The following is a 22,528-nucleotide window of genomic DNA, read 5'->3' as shown; positions in this document are numbered from 1 at the left end:
CACACCTGAAAAAGCAAATTTGCTTTTGAACTGTTACCTGTTCTTTTGATCGCCATGGGTTAGTGGAACAAGGCCACTCTTTACTCTTGTTAATTATATTACTCCAATGTATAATTACAGCCAGAAAGATAAATATGGGTTGTTCCCCAGTTTTAGTTTGGTGCTCTATGCATCCACATTGGATTACAGAAATGCTGGCCGTGACTAGAAGTGCACTTAATCCCAATGTATGCATGTCAAGTATACAAAATAAATTTGTCTTCACTTGCAAATTTTTTTAAATAATTGCTACTTTGCTTTTGTTTAACATCATCCAATATATTAAAAAAAACTGCATCACAAATATTTTTTGATAAAAGTCAATACAACCACAATTAAATGAGGCTTACTGCCAACAACTTTCCTAAAGCACTACAAATATGTTAGAACAAGAAATCTGAGAATGGAAATCCAAACCTGTTCTGAATACCAAATCACACTGTACGTTTCAGCCAAACATAAGCTCGCACTGTCTGGAGCCCTAAACTAAATTCTATAATAATGAATATAAATGGAATGCACATTAATGTATTAACTGTAATTTCACTGAATTGTAATTAGATAACCCCATATTATGCAAATGGATGTAATCCACCTCTGATTATTATGTGAAAATAGAAAATTGTTCATTTAAAGCTGGTAGACACCTTCTGTTGAATGCGTCAATGTTGCAATATTAAGGGGGTCAATGGCAGATGTCCCTATGACAATTTGAAGATTTTGTGATCTGCACTGGGTTTCATCCGATAATCCAAAATTCATACAATTTGAGCTTTCACTTGATTTTATCAAGTTATTTTATTGATAAATAAGATGAAATCCTTTGGTCAAGCTTGGTTTAACATTCAGATGTAAAAAAGATTTGGGGAGCCACGTAAGCATGTTCCTGGGTGGTGCAAAGTAAGTGCTGTGTTTGGCTATTTGGTAGCCCATATGTGGACTGGCAGCCTACATGAGGTTCTATTTGGCAGTGTACTATAATTTGCCTCCAAGCCAGGAATTGAAAAATAAGCTTTGAGGTGACTGGGAGCAACATCCAAGGGGTTGGTGAGCAACATGTTGCTCATGTGCCACTAGTTGGGGACAACTGGTCTAGGTCTTTACTGTAATCACACTTTAATGGCAACCACTTACTCATCTAAACCTTGACTTTCCCACATTACGAATATGAGTTATTTACCATATGCAGATTTTTGCATTCTACAAATTTCTCAGATAATCAGCCTTTCTTTAAAATACTTGTTTGCAGGATTTTACTAAATTTGTATTTTACTTTCAACTGGCAATTATCTGTTGCCTAAGATTAATATATACAGTATATTTATAATACACAAGAACCATGACCATGTAAATTATATCCTTATAAACATTACTTAGTTATAATCAGAACTTAGTGATGATACATGACTGTCACATGACTCACGGAAACTTGTATTATAATGAATATTATTACATAGTGTGTGCATACACAAGTTCCATGACCATGACCTGTATAAAAGCACTCGGCCTTTGGCCTTGTGCTTTTATATGGCAATGGAACTCCTCAGTAACTTATAATATCCTTATATATTACAATAGGGGGTGCTTTATTCACTATATTATGCACCCTGACACCTTCCAGACCTGCAAATATTATATGATACAATGCTTGCAAAAAGCAGGATAAGAGAGCTTTTTCAGAGTTCTTTTTCTAATCAAAAAGTCTTTATGAGAGACATGTCTACTGAGTTTCATTATGCCCACTAGGATCCTTTTTGATTAAAATAGTTCTAAATGGTTTGGCAGGAAAACAGGTCACTGTAACAAATTATGATTCTTATCTTGCCTGAATCCAGTGTTGTAATAGATAGTATTTCTACTAAAGCTGATTACTAAGGGTGATTAATGCTACAAAGACAGCTAAGAACAGGAATTAGACTGAAAGGTATTGGTGCACTAAGAAGTGCTTTTTTTCTCACAAACTACAATGTTTTTCACAAAGTTCTAAAGTTTTGTGTATGGTAATAAATGCACCCAAGACAGTCTTGCACCCATAACAAAAGGGACATGGGTCCACAATAATTAGTACACATTGTTGTGTGATTACCAAGGCCACCTCCTTCTCTTACTCCATTCCTTTTGGATTTCAACTATAATCAGAAATTTTAAGGTTCTACAAACATAGTTTTTTAGTCTTATGGGCAAGTACTACTATGATTGAATCTTATTCACCTTCTATATTAAACAAAAATAATAATATTCGCAAGCAATGTAATGCAGCTAAAGTGTGTGTGTTGTTTGCAAATTTCCTAAGAATGTTATATATACTGTACTCTACAATAGGGAATATATATATATAAAGAGTATGTGGGTAGCAGATTGTGGTATTCGTTTTTATGTATTTTCAAGAAACATTACTGACTTATTGATTGGAAAACTGTATTTAAAGATCTAATTTAGTTGTTATGTTGACTAATCTCATACTTAGAATGAATAATATTGCTCTGTGTGATATCCCACGAGGATGTGTTCAGTAAATATATCAGTTGCTATATCTGTTTTTATGACTCTCTATTTTATCATAACTACATTCATATTTTCTCTGTGTTAAATACACAGGAAGACCTTACTTAAAATATTATTAATTATTTATAAGGGCACTTCTGCATAGCTGTATGCAATTTTTGAATGTGTCACTACATACTTTATAGGCTTATTTGCCATTTACAGAATTCTTTAAACAAAAGATCATATTTTATAAATTAACATACTCGTTTAAATGTTAAGGGAAAGAAGAAAGAAAGCATAAAAGTTCAGATCCAATAAACAGATTTCTAGACCGTTAAATATTTAGTTTTTAGTTTTTAAGGACACAACAAGGACCGAGACACTAAGGAAAAATGTACATTGAAAAGAGACTTTACAGGTTGTTTTTTCTAAAACCAACCCCACAAATGTAAGCTACTGGAGTAAGTTGATTGTGCTCAGTGAAGCGAACAGGATTTGTTAGATAATTAAATTTTGATAAATGTAGAAGAGAGATCCCATAATAATTTTCTTGACTGACTTCTAGGGACATTAAGCAATACAGCTAATTAGCAAAATCCGATCAGGATGAAAAATCTTTGTTTGTGTTTACTTAAGTGTTAGAACAGAACTGTGAACTGAAGAAATTGTTTAGAAATTGTTTAGAATAAGCAGCAATCACTAGTGCATGACTGTTTACCCTATGAATATGCATTCATTTAATAACAGAAACAGTCATTTTAGCTTTAAATGTCCATGCAACATACCAGTGCAAAAAAAAAAAATTAAAATGCTGCATTGTGGGAGAAAACATGGTCAACTACACTTTGCTCATTGCACTTTGCTCATTGCACTTGAGCCATAAATTACCCTTTTTAACTTGTGAGCTCTGTTTAGTTATTTAAAATGTATGTAGAGGCTATATTAATTTTCTAAAATATAGTGTTTTGGTTTTCCAACTTACAGTCTTACCCAACAGTTCTGTGAGCCCCGGATAGCAGCAGCAGGCTTGGAGGAGGGGCGGCCATGACGCTGTGCAACTGGGAAGAAAAGGGGAGTTCTGGTCGCAGCAGGGCAACAGCCTTCTAATTGGTCGAGGCTGAGGGGGCGGAGCTAAGCAACTCCATTTCGCGGAGGAAACCGAAGTGAATTCAGCCATTTTAAGAAGACAGCAAGAGGGAGCAGTTCGGCATGGCGGACCTGGAAGCGCTCATCGAGATGCTGAGGGAGGAAGCGCGGAAGAGAGGTGGTGAGTGGCTTCGGACCCTCATACCTGAGGGGGAGCCTGAAGCAGCGCCAGCAGTTCTCCGGCGGTCGAGGAGAGCCCGGGCCCCAACCAGGAGGAGTCCGTCGCCGGTGGGTAGAAAGAGGGGCGCAGCAGCGGCAAGCCACAGTTCCACAGAAGGGGACCGGAGCGGCGGCAATGGCGGCAGAAGGCGTCGGTCAACATCCCCGCAGCCCAGCAGTTCGACAGCGTCAGCACAGAGCAGGTTGGGAAGGAGCCCGCGTGAGTCAGCATCGAGGAGCAGCGGTGACAGGGAGGTCGGCGGTGCAGTAGGCCAGTCAGACGAGGCACAGATGCAGCAGGTGGATGAAGAATGCGGCCTAAGCGGAGGGCAGCGGCTGGCACAGGCAAGTTCAGGGGACAGTGGGGCAGGTCCCAGCGCCTTGGGTGTTTTTGCGGCGGGCCCAAACAGGGGTGGCAGCGCTCCAGGGGCAATGGGAGATATGCGCCCAAGGGAAAGGGGGATTTGGCAAGGCACGGCCGACATTACCATTGGGCCGACTACTCCAGTGAGGGAAATCCTGGGGGCAGGCACGCAGTGTGGGAGCAATAGGCTGCTGGGGTGCCCTCAGCAGGGTCAAGTCACAGCAAGCGGGACAGCAGTGGTAGGGGAAATGGCTGTCGAGCAAAGCGGCATGGCGCTCCCTCCACGTTTATCATTTCAGGTCCCAGGAGCCACGAGCAGTGGAGGCCAATTAAGACCGGATCCAGTCCAGGACGGAGGGAGGAACAGAAGTCAAGTGCCAGGTACTGACCACATAGTGCAATATAGTAGTTCTTCGAACACACATATAGGGCAACCAACGACGGCTGGGGTGAGCCAACCGAGGGAACATTTAACAGAGTCGTTTATGGACACTCTTAGGCAGTTATTCTCGCAGTGGCAGAAAGGACAAGGGGGGCAGGTTTCGAGTGGGACTGAGGTGAATACACCAGGAGTGTTGGGGGGAGCAAACACAGCTGGGGCAACGGTGGCGGCAAATAAAGAGGCGCTTAATGTCCCAGAGGTGTCGAATGGGAATTTGACGGCGGGTTCTGTTTCGGGAACACAAGGGGAAGCTGTTAGTGGGGATAAAGCAAAAGACAAAAAGCTGCCTTTGTCGGATTCAGCAAAGAGCAACACATATGTTTGTTTTGAAGGGCCCTTAGGAGCACATTTAAAACCGGAGGTGAGGGAAAAAATATGGAAGCGGGAGTATGTAGACATATTTACATTGCTGCCGCTGGAGCGGTTTGGGATCGATAGATACGAGAAAGGGAAGGAGCATAGAAAGGAGGAGGATGAGGAGAGACGCAGGTTTCGCTTAATTCCCAGAACGTTTGGAAATTGGTTACAGGCTTTTGCCATCCTGGCGAGTGTGGTTGGGGAAAAGCATTCGGAGCTATGTTCGGCTTTATTCTGTTACATGGACGGAATTTGGGAGGCGCACAGGGTTTATGGGGGGCTAGCATGGCTACGATACGACGAACAATTTCGTCAGCGTATGGCGGTTCGGTCAGATTTGAGTTGGGATCATAGGGATATAGGGCTTTGGATGCGGCTGATGAACACTAAGGGGTATCAGGGATATGGGGGGTCTAGCGGCAGCACAAACCAACCCTTTCAGGGAGGCTCCGGCGGACACAATTCGGGTTCAGCCGGGGCACACAAAAAAGGAGTTTGCTGGCTGTTTAATGAAAGCCAGTGTAAGTGGGGCTCAACATGTCGGTTTAAGCACGAATGTTCTTGGTGTGCCGGGAATCACCCATTCAGTAGGTGTTTCAAAAAGCCAAAAGGGGCTGCACCCAGAACAAGGGATGGGTTTGGAAAAGGGGGAGACGCCAGTGATTCTCGAGGCGATGGTTCCGTGGCTAAATAGATACCCTAAGAGGGACAAGGCTCAATTACTGAGGGAAGGTTTTCAATTTGGTTTTCGGATCCCAGGGAGGGAGGGGAATGAAAAAGGGGTTTCGCATAAGAATTTGCGGTCAGCTCTTGCCGATCCGGCACTGGTCAAGGAAAAACTACATAAGGAAGTGGGCTTGGGGAGGATGGCAGGCCCGTTTCCTGAGCCACCCTTACCGGGTCTGAGAGTTTCTCCTCTGGGACTGGTGCCCAAGAAGGAGCCGGGAAAGTTCAGGCTAATCCACCACTTATCTCACCCCAAAGGGAACTCGGTGAATGACGAGATTGATAGGGAACTGGTTAGGGTATGTTACACATCATTTGACGAGGCAGTACGGTTGGTTTGGGAGGCGGGGCGAGGGGCTTTGATGGCGAAGGCGGATGTAGAGTCGGCATTTCGGTTGCTACCGGTGCATCGGGAGTCACTTCACTTACTGGGATGTTTCTTTGGGGGGGGATATTACGTGGATAGGAGCCTACCAATGGGTTGCTCCATATCATGCTCTTATTTCGAGGCTTTTAGTACCTTCCTGGAATGGGTGGTGCGACAGAAAGCGGGGGTGAATGGAATCATACATTACTTGGATGATTTCCTGTGCGTGGGCCCCAGCGACTCTGCTCTTTGCAGGATTTTGTTGCAGACTTTGTGCGAGGTCGCAAGCGAATTTGGGGTGCCGCTAGCAAATGACAAGACAGAAGGCCCAACTACGTGTCTAAAATTCTTGGGAATAGAGATTGACACCATTCAGCAAGAGTGTAGAATTCCACAGGATAAGATACGGCTATTGGAAGAGGAAGTGAGATATGCATGTGCGGCAAAAAAAGTGACACTTAGGCAATTGCAGTCCTTGTTGGGAAAATTAAATTTTACATGCAGAATCATCCCCATGGGAAGGGTGTTCTCGAGGGGGCTGTCTATGGCTACAGCAGGCGTTCAGCAGCCCCACCATTTCATTAGGCTGAATAAGGAGCATAAAGCAGATTTGGAGGTGTGGCAAATGTTCTTACGGGATTACAACGGGAGGGCTTACTGGTTATCCGAACCAGAAACCAACACAGAGCTGGATTTGTTCACAGATGCGGCGGGATCACTGGGCTTTGGGGCCTATTTCAAGGGTGCTTGGTGCGCGGCACCTTGGCCTGAGAGTTGGGCATCGGCAGGTTTGACGGCAAATTTGACGCTGCTGGAGTTGTTTCCAATCGTAGTAGCGGTGGAGGCGTGGGGTCAGCAATTAGCCAATAATTCGGTGATTTTCCATTCTGATAATATGTCAACGGTTATGGCATTAAATAATTTAACATCGGGTTCACGGCCAGTTTTGGGGCTTTTGAGGCATCTGGTTTTGCGCTGTCTGCAACTAAATATTGAGTTTAGAGCTAAACATGTCCCTGGTTGTGTTAATAACATCGCTGATGCACTGTCTCGTTTTCAGTGGGACAAGTTTCGCAAGCTGGTGCCAGGAGCGGACATCCAAGGGACACCTTGCCCGGAGCTGGTCTGGAGAATCGTGTAAGAGGTATGCTGGACTGGGTGGAACGGTCAGTGGTTCCGTCTACATGGGCAAGATATAATAAACATTGGGAGGAATGGTTCAGTCTGGGGGTGGAACTTGGCATAGTGGGGGAGGATGCTGATAGAATTGAACGGCTGGTGTGGTTATTAGTGCGGGCCTTTGAGGCAGGAACGTCAGGGGCAGTGATTGACAGAAAAATGGCAGCACTAGCCTTTTTATTTAAGTTAATGGGGTGGAGGGATGTCACTAAAGAGTTCATAGTTCGTCAAGCAATAAAAGGTTATAAGAGGGGAAAGGGCACCATGGACCACAGGCGCCCCATAACTCTTCATATTTTGGAGGGTTTGTTGGAGGTGTTGCCTCAAGTGGTCCGGTCGTCCTTTGAAGTGGTCTTGTTTCGGGTGGCTTTTTCGTGGGCATTTTTTGGGGCCTTTAGGATAGGCGAGCTGGTTAGCTCGAATACAGTAGCAGACGGAGGGGTGAGATTGGAAGACGTTTGGTCACATCAGAAGGGGTTAACTATTCTAGTTCGGGATTCAAAGACAGACAAGTCGGGGAGGAGTGGTTTAAAGGTGCAGCTGTTCAAAGGTCACGGTTGCAAGACTTGCCCAATACAGAGTTATAGGGAGTATATAGAGCTGAGACCACAAAGAGGGGGGTCCTTTTTGATACACAATGACGGATCGTGTCTATCCCGTTTTCAATTCATAGCGGTGTTTAAGAAGGCAATGACAGTCTTGGGCTTGGCGGTAAAAGATTATGGGAGCCATTCATTTCGGATCGGGGCAGCAACGGAGGCGGCCCGGTGGGGGCTAGGAGAGGAGATGATACGAAAAATAGGGAGATGGGAATCGAACCGGTTCAAGTCATATGTTCGGCCCGGGAGAATTGAAATTTAGCTGGTTTCCCACAGATACTTGCCAATTTTGTGAATGTTTTCCTTTGTTTTCAGGTAATGCTCGATGTATAATTTGGATGGTAGGACATTCTTTCATTTCAAGAGCACAGGAGCGGTCAAAGGTGCGACCCAATGGGCAACAATTAGGCTTCCTGGAGGAGCAGGCAACGGTGAGGTGGCTGGGGGTTGGGGGTCTTTGCTGGGAGGAAGTAGTCCCGATGATAATACAGGAAGCAAGACGTGTAGGGCCTCCTAACATAATTTTAGTGCATGCTGGGGGCAACGATTTGGCAAGATGTCCTATGAAACAGCTCACAAAGAATATTAAGAGGGATTTTGTCAGGCTTTGGTCAATATTTCCGGGCGTCTGTTTGTTATGGTCGGAGATATTGCCGAGGAAAAAGTGGCGGGGTGCACGGTCACATGGGGCGGTTGATAAAAATAAAACAAGGCTGTCTCTAAGTTTATTCAAGGACAGGGAGGAATTGCGATTAGGCACAGGGAATTTGATAACCCCAGCGAATATTGTGGTGCGGATGGAGTTCACTTGAATGAGCTGGGCATGGATTTGTTTAATTTTAATCTGCGAGATTCCCTGGGTTTTGCATGGAGGGTGTGGAGGGGCATGCAGCATTGAAGGCGTACAACACTGCATGCGGTGGCGGGGCCCCTTGTCAGTCTGCCAGGGGGGTGAGAGCGGGTGCCACCAAGAGTCAGAGGTTTGGATAGTGGTTTAACCCCAAAAAGGTGGGTGGCCACAGCTGGTGGAGTGGTGGCAACCTAGTACATGAGACGGATTGGGAATTTTGGGGAGTTAGTGATCAAGAGCAGCGGCTATTGAAGTCACAGAGTTAATGGGCGGCTGCTTTTTTCTCTGAGCCAATGGGTTGCGGCTGGAGGACGTCAAGGGCCAGTGTGCTGAAGGGCAGGCTGACTAGGGGGCTCTATATTTGGCACTGTCATAGGAAATTGTTAAAGGAGTTATGTACCGTTTCTAAAGTGTTACATGGTCATGCTTAAATATGGAGTTAATTTATATATGCGGAGATTGTTGGTTATGAACATGGTTATAGAATTAATTGTAATCAATAAAGCTGTGGCCAGTTTATTCCAAAGTCGGTGTCAAGTGTTTTTATTGTAGATAACGGGAACGCAAGGTAGGTGATGCAAGGGTCATGATAAATCATTACATTTTCATGCTAACATGCTTGATTTTTCAGCAGTTTCATATGTTTCAAGGCTGCTGACTATTCATATATGTTTAAATGCTAGGGAAATGCATATGTGGGAAAAGGTTTCCCCTATAGCACAAGATCTGTCACATGCCACAGATACATAGGGAAAATCATCCCGACAGGCCTGTTTGACTACAGTATGTTCCTTGCACTGCAGTTCATTCCCTGGAGACATAAAATCCATCATTTTGCTTTAGTAATTGGCATACCTACCACTAACTTCTTAGTGGGAAGTCTAACACTTTTTAATACAGAGTTGCCACTGTCTGATAGCAAAAACATAGGCATCCTATTCAATTAAAAAAGACAGAAGCCCACATCCAAATTTAATGTAAATGTGAATTTAATTTCTATTTGGTTCCCAATCCCTTCTTTAACCAGTTGTTACAGAAAAAACAACAAGCACATTCTTTAAATAAAAATGGTAAAACTATGGAAAAAAAGAAAACAAATAGAATGTATAATCAGAAACGACTAGCGATAAATTTGACAGAGTGAAACCATCATCATCAGAAGGCTCATTAATCACTCTGAATGTGACCCTCGTGTCCCAAACATGCCAGTGTAAATAATGGAGAGAAGTGTAACATGGGCCTGTGTACATGCTACTATAGGGTTTGTGTTATATTCAGTATAACAAAAGTCACAAATCCAGTATTATTCTATTCTTATTCTGGCAGGGGAGGAATATTTACATCTGTTTAGTAGTTTTGCGGAAAAGGTGGAATTTTTTTTTAAAGAAAAAAAAAAGTGTGCATCATTGACTTTGCAAATTAGTATATTTATGAACATTGTGTTTCTGTGACTTACAGTAAGGACAACTTGCCCACAACAAGCAGCATCTCTTTCTCCATATTTTTGTCAATTTCTTACCAAAAAGGTAGCAATAGGGCAAATATTGCAACAAAGAGACACAAATAGGCAACAGAGTAGCTGGACTTTTTTTATTTGAGCTAAAGTAGTTTTGTGAATTCCTCCATATAATGTTATATGACAAGTGATATGAAAAGAGATAATTGACAATGACAGTTATTCTTCTTGTACAAAGTCTGCTAATATCTGGTGCATGAAAGTCTGAAAAAGCACCATGTGATAGTTTAAGTGCATTAGCAGGTGCAGGTGGTTTAAAAAGAGGGAGAGTCAATCCACCAAGGATTCTTGCCCCCCCCCCCATAATCCAGTAACCTTTTAATCACTAACCAAATTAATCTGATCTTCCTAAAATTACCTTTTTTTAATAGTTTAAAGCTTCATTAGGGATCTCAGACCATCCATGCTTGCAATCGTTCTACATCAGTATATAAAATAAGGTTTTGTTTCTATAGCCTTTATTTATATATGGTCATATATACAGATGAGCACATAGATCATGCATCCCATTCACCAGTGTGGATTCCACATAATGGATATGGGGAAGACTGAAAAGGCTGTATTTTTTACTGTATTGCCATTTAGTTATTTACAACGTGCTATTTGGTTGTTCAGTGTCTGGAAAACAATTTATGGACATCAGTAAAGGCAGATTTCATAGTGGCATATTTCTTTTGAGCTTATTATGGTGCAAACTAAACCTACTTTAGAGGCATATTCATATACTGCACATAGCTCAGACTACTTGGAACATACTATTTTACTGACAAAAAAATGTTTATTTTATGTGTATCACCCCATAAAAATGATTCAGACATCCTTTACCAGAGATTGGTAGGGGTTGGTCCAGAAAGGGCAATGCTAACGTGAATAACTTGTCTCCTGTTCATTTGCAACGTTTTACTCCTATTGCCAGTTGATATGATTAAAATTATACAAATGAGTTTACAAGAAACATGACATGCACAGTACTGGGAATTCATTCTTCCCCCTGTCTTCTTGTATATATTAGGGCTGAGTGGGTTAAACCCTCAGACTGGATATGACAAGGAAATTAGTGGGGTTTTTTTTTTTAACAAGACCCTTTAACCAACATGGTTATACAGTATAGGCAACAAAGACAGCATGAGGGCATGTTAACAAAAGGCAACCTATCCCTTTACCTGTCTCAGACTTTCCAGCAAGGCATTGTTTAGGCACTTATTGGCAGCTTGGCTTGACCCAACATGGCATAGGTCATCAGTGCAACATTCTTAACATACTTAACATACATACATATATTTACTAAACTCCAAAATTAATCTCATTATTTTATTTAAAAAAAATAAATAAAATCTAGCAAAAACCAGAACCGTCTGTTTTTTTTGGACTTTTTTCCCGAATCGATTTAATTTTCTAGGATTTTGCCAGAAACCCTCAGAATTTTTCAGATTATCGAGTTTAACCCAGCGCAAACCACAATAACTGAAATTGGGATAGGTTCCTCTCCCATTGACTTATACAGGACCTCAATGGGTCTAAGATGGCAGATTTTCAAATTCTAGCTTTTTGCAGCATCAGGGTATAATAAATCTCGAAATATTCTACTTTTTTTTCCAGACCAGATAAATTTGAGGTTTAGTAAATACTCCAATAAACTTTGCACATACACAAAATACAACAAAAATAGTAGTTTACTTGTATAAGGGAACTATCATTAAAATCAAAATGGAAATAACTAACTTTCTAGAAATACTAGATTTTAAAAATTTACACTATTCCAGAATTGGTCAAGTAATAATTCGCAATCTTTTTTTTTTTTTTTAATTCTTTTTTATTGCCTATAAAATAAAGAATATCAAATACACATCAGCATAATTTCTTTTTTTTTTGTGTAGGAGATGTAATGTTGCGATGTGCTCCAATCTACATATAAGTGGATACATATGATTCGACTTCTTGCCCCCCCCCTTTCCCCCATATTGTGATAATTCTCAATCTTTTAAGAATTTTAGCAATTGATTTTGGGTTAGGTCAGATGCATTGGTGTGGGCTCCATTTGCCTAGACAATGTATTAGAGCTAACTGTTTCAAAATCAGTGTTGGACTGGAGTGTCTTGGGCTCACTTGGGTCATCACGCCATTCACTAACTCCTCTATACCTTAGTCACTAATAACCTGCTAACACCGGGGGGGTGGAGGTGGAACACCCATAAGTATGAACTAGGAAGTGGACCTGCGTCACCAGGGCCAACAAGGGCCAGGGTCCTTTATTATAACATAATAAAACAAATCTGCACGTAGAGAGACTGAGGCTGAGAGGGTAATAGTGAAGAATAATTTGATTATTTCAGAAATAGTACATCATTTCTAATTGATTATAATTAAAGATGATATTACATTTTGATTTTCACAGTATGTCCCGTTTAAGTTACCCCTTCACTGCTTTAACTGTTAATTAGGCATCCCAATTATGAATGCTGCTTAGGGCTGCCACCTTTTTGCTCGGTGGAGCCCGTGCAGGAGGCAGGGCTGTGACATGGAGGGGGCAGATCATGGCATCGGGGTGGGGCTATGATTGGCCGATCGCCGTGTCAATCATGGGGAACCCTGCCCAGTTTTCCTAATTTGGAAAACCGGGCAGGAAGTTTTGACCCAGGTAGCCCTTCCAAATACTGGGCTGTCAGGGTCAAAATCAGGTGGCAACCCTAATGTTGCAGCTATACTCATATACGCAACAACCATTACTTCTGTGCAGCCAATCCTTGGAGTGGCAACCAGTACAACTGAGGGTAAAATGTTAATCAGCAGTACAAAACTGTTTACAACACTGTCCCTCTATGCCAGGGGTCCCCAACATATTATAAACATGAGCTACACTCAAATGTAAAAAGAGATGGGAAGCAACACAAGCATAAAAAAGTTCATGAAGGTGCCAAATAAGGGCTGTGATTGGCTATTTGGTAGCCTCTGGATGGACTGGCAGCCTACAAGAGGCTCTGTTTGTCAGTACACCTGTTTTTTGCAAGGAATTAAAAAATAAGTGCCTGCTTTAAAGGCACTGGGAGTAACAGCCAAGCCACTGGTTGGGGATCACATCTTTGATCTTATTCATCCAAACACTCCTTAAAGTATATGTAAACCCCCAGAAAAATGGAATCATTGAACACCTCCATTTAAATCTTTAAATACCTGCCACTCCTGTTGTTCAAAGGTTAATAGTAAGGCTGCAGCATCCACTTAATCATTTAGGACTATTTCTTGGACACAAATATCTTATATATTATATATGAGTGTGGTTTCCAGTCTGTGGCCCTGTAGACCACTGTTTATCTGTTTATATTATTGTGCAATGACTAAACCCATTGTATTCTACATAGCTTATCTAATATCTCCTGTGTAAACCTATTCCTTTTTTTGCCCTATTCAGCCTAAATGGCTGCCCCCTTGGCTACTCAGCAGCTTATTTATATAAACAATATTAGTGTTTCTGAAGAAAACACAATTTTCTTTACTAGTGCAGGACAATATTATGTTATGCATATTAAACACTTTCATTTTTTTAAATTACTGTTCCTTTAAATGAACACTACCGCCAAATGAGAAGTTTGGAGGATAATGCTAAATAATGATTTTTTATTTTTAAGCATTTTATTGAAAAATCATTGGTTCATTACACAGGCTTTTCTCTGCCACTTCTTAACTGCACTTTTGAAATGGCTGCCATTTGATCACATCACACTCATAATGCTATGTCCTTGTCCTTTTGTAGGTTTGTGATGATCAGGTTTGTTTGATGTTCATAAGATCAGCTTGGATGTATTCATCTGAATTGGCTGACCATTTCTCCTGGTGATGGACCCTTGAAACATACAGGGTTGAAGTAGCCTGCCAGAGTACCAGTGGATTCCTGGTGGGCCCCAGTCTAGAATACTTCTCAACATCTGACCCTTATTTCCACTCTGGGCATATAAAAGCCTTATACCATTTGGCACTAATTTAATTTCTATGGGAGTGGGCCCACAGGTTGGGTTGTCTGGTGGGCCAGTCTGACACTGGTATGATACTTCCAGACTGACAAACCTTTGGCTGATGCCTCCTTCCTGAAGCCTGATACCTGCTTCTAGTGCTATGCTATGCCTTGGTCTATGGGTCAGTGCTATTTGTCCAGTGGACAAATTGCACACAATGCACTGTGTCATGGTGACCAAAGGCAAAACCCAGCAACAACAATATAACTAAATATTCTCTATTAGACCAATACAAAGGAAGAAAGAGAAAGCCTTTTCTAGCAGAACCATATCAAAGGAACTAATTGAGTGATTAATAATGTTAAAATAGCACCCCCCACTTCTGCTGCCACTGCCAATGTAATTAATTTTTTATTGTTTATGTTTACGCAACCTTTTACTTAGAAACCTGTGACTGTCGTTGCAGCTTTTTCTCTTCAAATGGACTAAGCTTGTCTTTATTGTTACTTTACAAGGCAATGAAACAATAAGCAGGGCCAAAAGAATAATGAACACATAACATTTTTATAATAGTCTTTGTCTAGCCTATTGTGGGAACAGATGAGACTTTTATTAAGCCAATCAACACATTTCCAATTTGTGAGCAGCTAACAAGAGACACAAGATTTCAAGTTAAATATTTTCTTTTTAATTTAAACAGCAGTGAGCATCCATGCTTTGAGTAAAATACAAACCAAGGATAAGTAGATAACTAAGGAAACTGCTGAATAACTAGAACCCCCTCTAATTTGCTGGTGGTCATGCCAAGCATACAAGCCTTTAGCTGCTGTTTTACTACAAATTCCAGCAAGCCTTCAACTGCCTGGGGAAGCTGGGAGTTATGGGAGTTATAGCTACAATAGGTACTTGTATTATAATTACAGTAACTCAATCAGAACAATTATGGAAGCTGAGACATTCTGGCACAATTTTTCTGCCCTGAGGCACCAGCAGAATGATCTTTTTGGAAATGCTCATGACTGATATTGTTCCACATAAAAGTGGTAATGTTTGCACTTTGCACACTGCCACCCTTAGTTGATGGATTGTTGCAGATCTCTGTGCTCCGTTTCAGAGAACAAAAGGGCAGGGAGAAGCAATAAGGCTTCTTCACAACTACCCCCCTACCCATCTGCTAACTTGCATGTGTTTCAGGCAGGGAAGTTATGGAGAAGGAGAGGAAACATGAGCAAGTGGTCTTGTTGTTATTGCTTGCTATATGGGTGATAAGGACAAGTTTGGACTGTCTCTCCTGGTGCTGGGACATGCACCTTGTTCCAAACTTTTAGAAGTACTGTCTGAATTATCTTGAGAGCCCCAAAGTGCTCTTGCACTTTTGTTCATGGGAAATGTAAATTACCTTGTCTGAGCATAACCAGGGCATTAGTGCGGTATCACCAAAAAGTCCTGACACATCTATGAACTAAATATATTATACCATGAGCCATAAATAACCGATAACTATTACATATGGTGATTGATAATATCATCAGTTACAACTGGTGCATAGTGATATCACTTGTGTCACATGACTCATGACTCATTGAAATCTGTGTACAACAAAAATACTGTACCACCTATTGTTAAAAATTAATATATTAGAAACCAGGCGTTCCATGACCTGTATAAAAACCTTTGGCATATGGTTTTGGAACTCCTGCAAGACATTTAATATATATGTACTGGGTACACTTTAGTGCCAGTGGGCAAGTTACAACGCAAACACTCAGATTCTAAATACTGGATTTCAAAGCAAGCCTATGGTGCCCCTTCATGCATAAACATCCAATTTTACATGTCAGCGTTCAGATTGACTGCTATTGTGTGTATGTTTTTAGATGATTGTTTCTGTCACAGAAATACAGAGAACAGGCCATCAATAACAGTCACCAAGTAACAATGGCAATGTTCTGAGGCTGGGTGAGTGATTAGCTGACTTGAGTTTGTTCACTCTTGCTGTAGATTAAGGACATCAGATGACCCGAAAAACTGGGGACTCTAACAAAAGATGCCATTAGCACCGGCTGCCATTTTATTGCATTTAATTTTGGTCCAATTACACAGATCTTGTAACCTACAGAGGGCCACACGTAACTATTTGGATCTTTATTTGTTTTTGACTTAATTAAAAAACAACCCTGCATTTCTTGGGTCAGCCACCAAGCAAAGACATGATTGATAGTACTGAATATGCGTGCTCACATTTAAAGGAAGAGTAACAATAAAATGATTTTAAAATGATTAAAATGTAATATATGCTTGCCCTGCCCTGGTAAAGAATGTGTGTTTACTTCTGAAATACTGTTTATTTAAATAAGCTGCTGTATGGCCATTTACAAGGGCCATATGTCATTCATGGCTCTCTACAGATCTATATAATGAACACCTCTCTCATTTAAAATAGGTAATTTGTTGCCAAGAAATGGCTCTAGGTCACCAAACAAACTTAAATGTGTTGCTTACCTTTAAATTAGCTTTAAGTATGATGTAGAGAGTGATATACCTTTTTTTTATAATTTCTGTTTTTTGAGTTATTTAGCTTTTTATTCATCAGCTCTCCAGTTTACAATTTCAGCAATCTGGTTGCTAAGGTCCAAATTACCCTAGCAACCATGCATTGATTTGAATAAGAGTACAGATTATGAATAGGAGAGGCCCGAATAGAAAGATGAATAATAAAAAGTAGCACTAATGATACATTTGTAGCCTTACAGCGCATTTGTTTTTAGATGGAGTCAGTGACTCCCATTTGTAAGCTGGAAAGAGTCAAAGGAAAAAGACAAATAATTAAAGAACTAAACAAATAAAAATAAATAATGAAGACCAATTGAACAGTTGCTTCGAATCGCCATTCTATAACATACTAAACTTTAACTTAAAGCTGAACCATCCCTTTAAGATGACAAAAATAAGTATTTTTTACTTTTTAATGTTACTGGTACCTTTAAATGTTTGCTTGCATAATCACACAAACCCATTACTACATGTGGGGGTTAATCAGCAATACTTAAAGTGGCTGAAGCCTTAGTTCTCATATCTAAATGGCCAAATCACATACAATCTGATAAAATGAGTTCCTATCTATGTATGGCCAGAGTTACTCTAACCTCAGCGCAATTCAAAAGTCTGTGATCATTTATAAAAGTGACCAAAAGAAAAATGAATATGAAACTTCTCCTGTTCTCTAAGGCATCCAAGAGAACATGCTTCAGAAAAAAATAGCCATAATCATGTATTGACTACTGGCTGCATCCCAAGCTCCTAATGAACTGAATCTGCAATACAAGATGTCCTGTTTCCCTTCCTGATATATCCTGTCATTGCAATTTGTTATTGGACAGCTGAAAACATTATCCAGTACTTGTTGCATCACAAGTGCAGATAGAGGAACTGGAAGAAAAACACATTGCTTTGCCATTCCCACCATTTAAACACCAATTTCCTGATAATTCGGACCTAAAAGCACAAACAGAGTAGGTTAACTCAATCACCTATAAAACCTAGCAGCCGTTATTAAAGTACAAGGAAGATTATTTTCAGTCACAGCACCCCAGTAATTGTGCTCTTTATTGTGTGCATTTGATTTTTCACATGATCAGTTAACACCTGTCAATAAGTGAAATGTAGACTGCTGGCCTATTAAGCCTCCACAATAATAAGATCCACAGCCATAGCCTTTCAACCAATATTCATTGTGTAGGGATATGCTAAAAGATTTACGTCCATATTGGGGGTTTCATTTGTACAAAGAAATATTGGAAAGAAAAAAAATGCTGAAGATAAAGAATATTTCAGCCCATATAGAGGAAATGTTGAAAGCAATATAAACCTAATCTGCACATTTATTGTTTCTCCATGGTACCTACATAAAGATACAGTCTGGAAGCAACATACTCAGCGACGTAACATACACTCACCCTGCATATAAAAAAATTCTGGGCCTGCCAACTGCTTGTTTGCATTTATTGTTATGACACAATCATCAATGTTATGTAGCAACCTAATCTAATGAACTTTTGAGTTGGTCTAATTTTTTTATTTTATTGTAGGCTTTTAGCTTTATTAGGCTTTTTATTCTGCTTTCTTCTAGCACACCATGCAACCATACTAAAAGGCTAGCGGTCATTGACCCTAAAAAGCAAATTTTAAGACTTCAGTTTTAATATTCTTAGGGTGATATGGCACAGAAACCTTGAATAGCGGGCAGGCACCACTCCGGAACACCAAAAGTCAGTAGAATCCGGGAGCCCACATTTTTTAAATAGTACAAAAAAATCTTTATTTACATCATGTATAAAAAATAAAAGCCTGATGCGTTTCGTGTCCCCCAAGGACACTTAATCATAGGGTCATTGACCCTAAAAAGCCCTGGCAACCAACCAGCAGGCCTAATTGTAAGCACAAGGATGTGAAACAAAAGAAAAACACAAAGAATGGTCTAATTGCACATTGTGTTGGAAAGCTACGGTCTACACTATATTAGAATTAGAATACATTTAAAGATAAACAACCCACATTTATTTCAGATTTTCCCTTTCTGTACACACAGGCAGAAACTTTTACCAACATAACCCATATTTTTTTTTTGCAATAAGTCACAGGTTCCCAGCAACATTAATCTCCCTGGCTGATCAGGGGTAGCGTGTGTTATTATTCATTGCATCCCTAGACTCAAATCAACCATCTGCCAGCCTTAGTCCTGGTGTACATTAATTACAGGGCCATCAATCAGTGGGAAAGCAAAGCTCTAGCAAAAGAACACTGACACTAAGTGGGGAAAGCTCACAGCTAAGGAGGATCATCTGCTCAGCAGCTCAGCTGCAAGTCAACAATTCCCTAATTGTAAAGTTAGAAATAATTGTGACCACTACCACTTCAGTTGTTCAAATGTTCTTCTTACATATAGTAATATGATAAAGCATGAGCAGTACCCCTACTGCACAACACTCACCAATACTAATTGGTACCACTCAACAACCCCTGCACATCTGTCCTCTACACTGGTTACCATGCTTCTTCAGAATGATGTTCTGGATCTATTATTTTTAGATATGGACTATTGCCCCAAACAATAAAAACATAAATTTGTGTTTCCTATAAATAATGTGAGCAAACCTGACGTCTTGCTTTTGTCAGAGGCATAAAGTCCCTTAACAACAAGGTTTCAATTTGGTTTTGCTGAATCTTGCAGAAAATGCTGGGACTCTGCCAAACTCTAAAAGGAATTCTAGTTTATGTGCAAGACACCTCTCTGCTGTACCACAATCAACACCAACATGTCCTTATGCAGAGGGATATCAATGACTCAAATAAGCAGATCAATGACTCAAATAAGCAGAGAGAAAGAAGATACTAAGTAATTATGAGCATATGGCCAGACACCAACATGTCCTTATGCACTTTGCAGAATCACCTATAACATTACATTTTATTAGATATTGGTCCCAATTAGAAAAAAAACTTTTATTCTAACAAATGATGGTAGAGGGATATCAATGACTCAAAGAAGCAGAGCGAAAGAAGATGCTCAGTAATGATCAGCATATATATGGCCAGACAAAGGCAAACCATAACAGGTGTATCCAGCAGTCTGAGGCCCTCCAGCAGTATTTAAACAAGAACAACCACCTGCACTATCACAATAATAAATGCTGCTTTTGGATGGTATGCTGGGAGGTCAGTAACAGTCAGAGGATGTACTTGCTCCCTAAGGAATACCTTGGAAAAGGAAGGCTTTGCTCCGGTTGTGAAATCCTTGAACTTGCTGCACTCCAGGGGTGGCCTCTCCCAGTTGGAGGTCCTCAAAGATGTCTATCTGCAGGGAAGGGTCCACTCCAAAGCCTGCACCTGCCCAGGAAAGAAAGCACCACCAGTTACTGGGAATGGGATTGGATTTTATCTATTCTTATTTATATATCTACCTTTCTATCCATCTATTGTCGATATCTATCTATCTATCTATCTATCCTCCATCTATCTATGTATCTATGTATCTATGTATCTATCTATCTATCTATCTATCTATCTATCTATCTATCTATCTATCTATCTATCGTCTGTCTGTCTATCTTTCTATCTATCTAACATCTATCTATCTGTCTGTCTGTCTGTCTGTCTGTCTGTCTGTCTATCTATCTATCTATCTATCTATCATCTATCTAAAGTGAAGGTACCTGATATGATTTCAGTTGTCTTTAATACCAGAATCCACTTGCAGGATACTGGTGTGACCACTTTATTACCAATATCCAAGAAACTTCGATTTTCAACTCCCAATTCCATCCCATATCAGATTCATTCTCAACGATATAACCTCAGCAAAGGGAGGCGTCCGCTTTAACTTCCTAAGGAGAGGAGAATAACTCTTACCTGCTCTGAGGCAGAAAAGAACGCAGAATATGCCCAATATAAACTCCATTCTGGCGCCGATGCGCTTAGTCCATAATCTCCTCGCCTGCCGCGAGTCTAGCGCTTTTGCCGCTGCTGCTGCTGCTGCTACTGGTGTCCGTGGCGGGGCTCCCTCCTAGAAGCGCACAGGCAGCCAGCAGCTTATGAGGCAGCAACTTGGATTCCCCAGCGCTCGCATTATTAGCTCCAGCAGGAAGATAGAGCTGCCCAATAAGTGCCCAGCGGCACCTCAGTCAAATCCCTACCCACCCCAGAATAAAGACTCGGAAGACGATCTGCCTGTAAAGGGGGATCGGGAGAGCAGGGAAATCCTCACTCCGAACCTGTTACAATGACAATGGATATTCCTCTCCACAGAAACTGCTGCTGCTGGAGCCACACTAATTGCTCCTCCAGGGATTGGGGAGGGGAGGGGGAAAGGGACAGGCTCCTGTGTCCTTTTTCTGTTAGGGTGTGAACAGAAGTGGTCCTTCCAGTCGCTGCTGATCAGAGCTTTCTGCGGGCACCATCCGACTGCTCAGCTGCACAGGTTGTGTCCTCTAATGATTGGCACAGGGGTGGGTGGCGAATGACTGGGCTTATTGCTACACACAGGCATCCCTTAATATTACTAGGTGTGCCCAGGAGCCTCTGTGCCCTGTCCTTTCCAAGCTCATTTAGGAAACAGCTGAATGCAGCATCTCCTCTGTTAGTACAGGAACATTAAGATTAGTGGAGCACTATAAATATGATTTAGGTTTGTGCTTCAGTTCTCTTCCCAGTCCCACATACCATGTGTTTCCAGATCATCTTAATGGAAAAGAATTTTAGCCTCATGAAATATAAAGGTATATCCTCTTTAGTAAGTCTGACATCATTGCTCTCAGTTCTTTGTGCCTTTTACCTACAGGAACCTTTTCCTTTTTCCCCACTGTAATTGCAATCCACTGTATTTAGTCCTTATCTACATCATTTTTTTTATCCACATTTGTGCTAATTCACCCTGCCCATTTCAATTTACTGTCATCAACTCATTGTCTCCCTCGTGAATTTCATACACATTCTATTATAATGAATATGATTTTGTCATAGGAAAATAAAACATTGGAAAATGACATGGCTCGGTATAGTAAAAACTTCTTGAAAATCAGCATGGAGGGAAAAAACACAATCTCCCCTTATATTGTTTCAACTTTTGGGCAACAAGAATGGGCAGTGCAGTGTGATGTAGACATGTCGGGCACTGAGGAGGCTCACACAGCTTCTCATTAGACTCATGCATTCTGCAATGGGCGTCCATGTCTAGTCTAATAAATCCCTGCAAGCACAGAATAAGCAGGATTTCAGGACAAGCATCTTCGCACTGACATCTACTTGCTGCAATTCACACACTGCAGTTTTACTAGAAGATCTTTTGTACTGGATGTTCAAAATATTAAAATGTAATAACATTTTCCTACCTTGCATAAAATGTTACTTCTCTCCATGGACATTTTGAGGTGCTAAACATGTTTTGTGACGCTTAGAGTTTTATATCCTTGCTATACTAATACATATATCAATATATATATGTTTTATATTCAGTAGTTTTTGCGTGAGTACCCAATGCTACAGCTATAGAGAGCTATTTCAGAATCTTGACCAAAATCATTGTGTGTTTCTGTATGTATTCTTTACATGATTTAATACCATTTATTTAAATAATCTACTATGTAACCACAGTGCAAGCCTTTCAAATTCCCACAGGGCTGAAGGGCCCACATGTGCATAGTAGACAATTGTAATCTGTTTAGAATACAATGGTAAACAGGACTTCATGCATTCATGGATCTTAAATATATTTAAAAAAAAACTCTAATATAAAAATATCTGTTTGCTGGACATATAATACTAAAGGGGAACTATAACAAGACTGAGTTTT

At 40.7% G+C, this 22,528-nt stretch overlaps 1 protein-coding gene across 1 annotated transcript in view; it reads right to left on the bottom strand.

The window, feature by feature from the left end:
- The window catches only part of nell2.L (neural EGFL like 2 L homeolog), a 127,787-nt gene extending 106,783 nt beyond the window's left edge, over window positions 1–21,004 (bottom strand). Inside the window, 2 exon segments of the mRNA NM_001086890.1 lie at window positions 19,939–20,067; window positions 20,590–21,004. Coding sequence (NP_001080359.1) covers window positions 19,939–20,067; window positions 20,590–20,638 — 178 coding nt within the window. The 5' untranslated portion in view covers window positions 20,639–21,004.
- Window positions 21,005–22,528: the final 1,524 nt, after the last annotated feature.

The sequence above is a fragment of the Xenopus laevis genome, chromosome 3L, assembly GCF_017654675.1.
Source record: "Xenopus laevis strain J_2021 chromosome 3L, Xenopus_laevis_v10.1, whole genome shotgun sequence".
Lineage (NCBI taxonomy): Eukaryota > Metazoa > Chordata > Amphibia > Anura > Pipidae > Xenopus > Xenopus laevis.
This window is presented reverse-complemented; position numbering and strand designations above follow the sequence as displayed.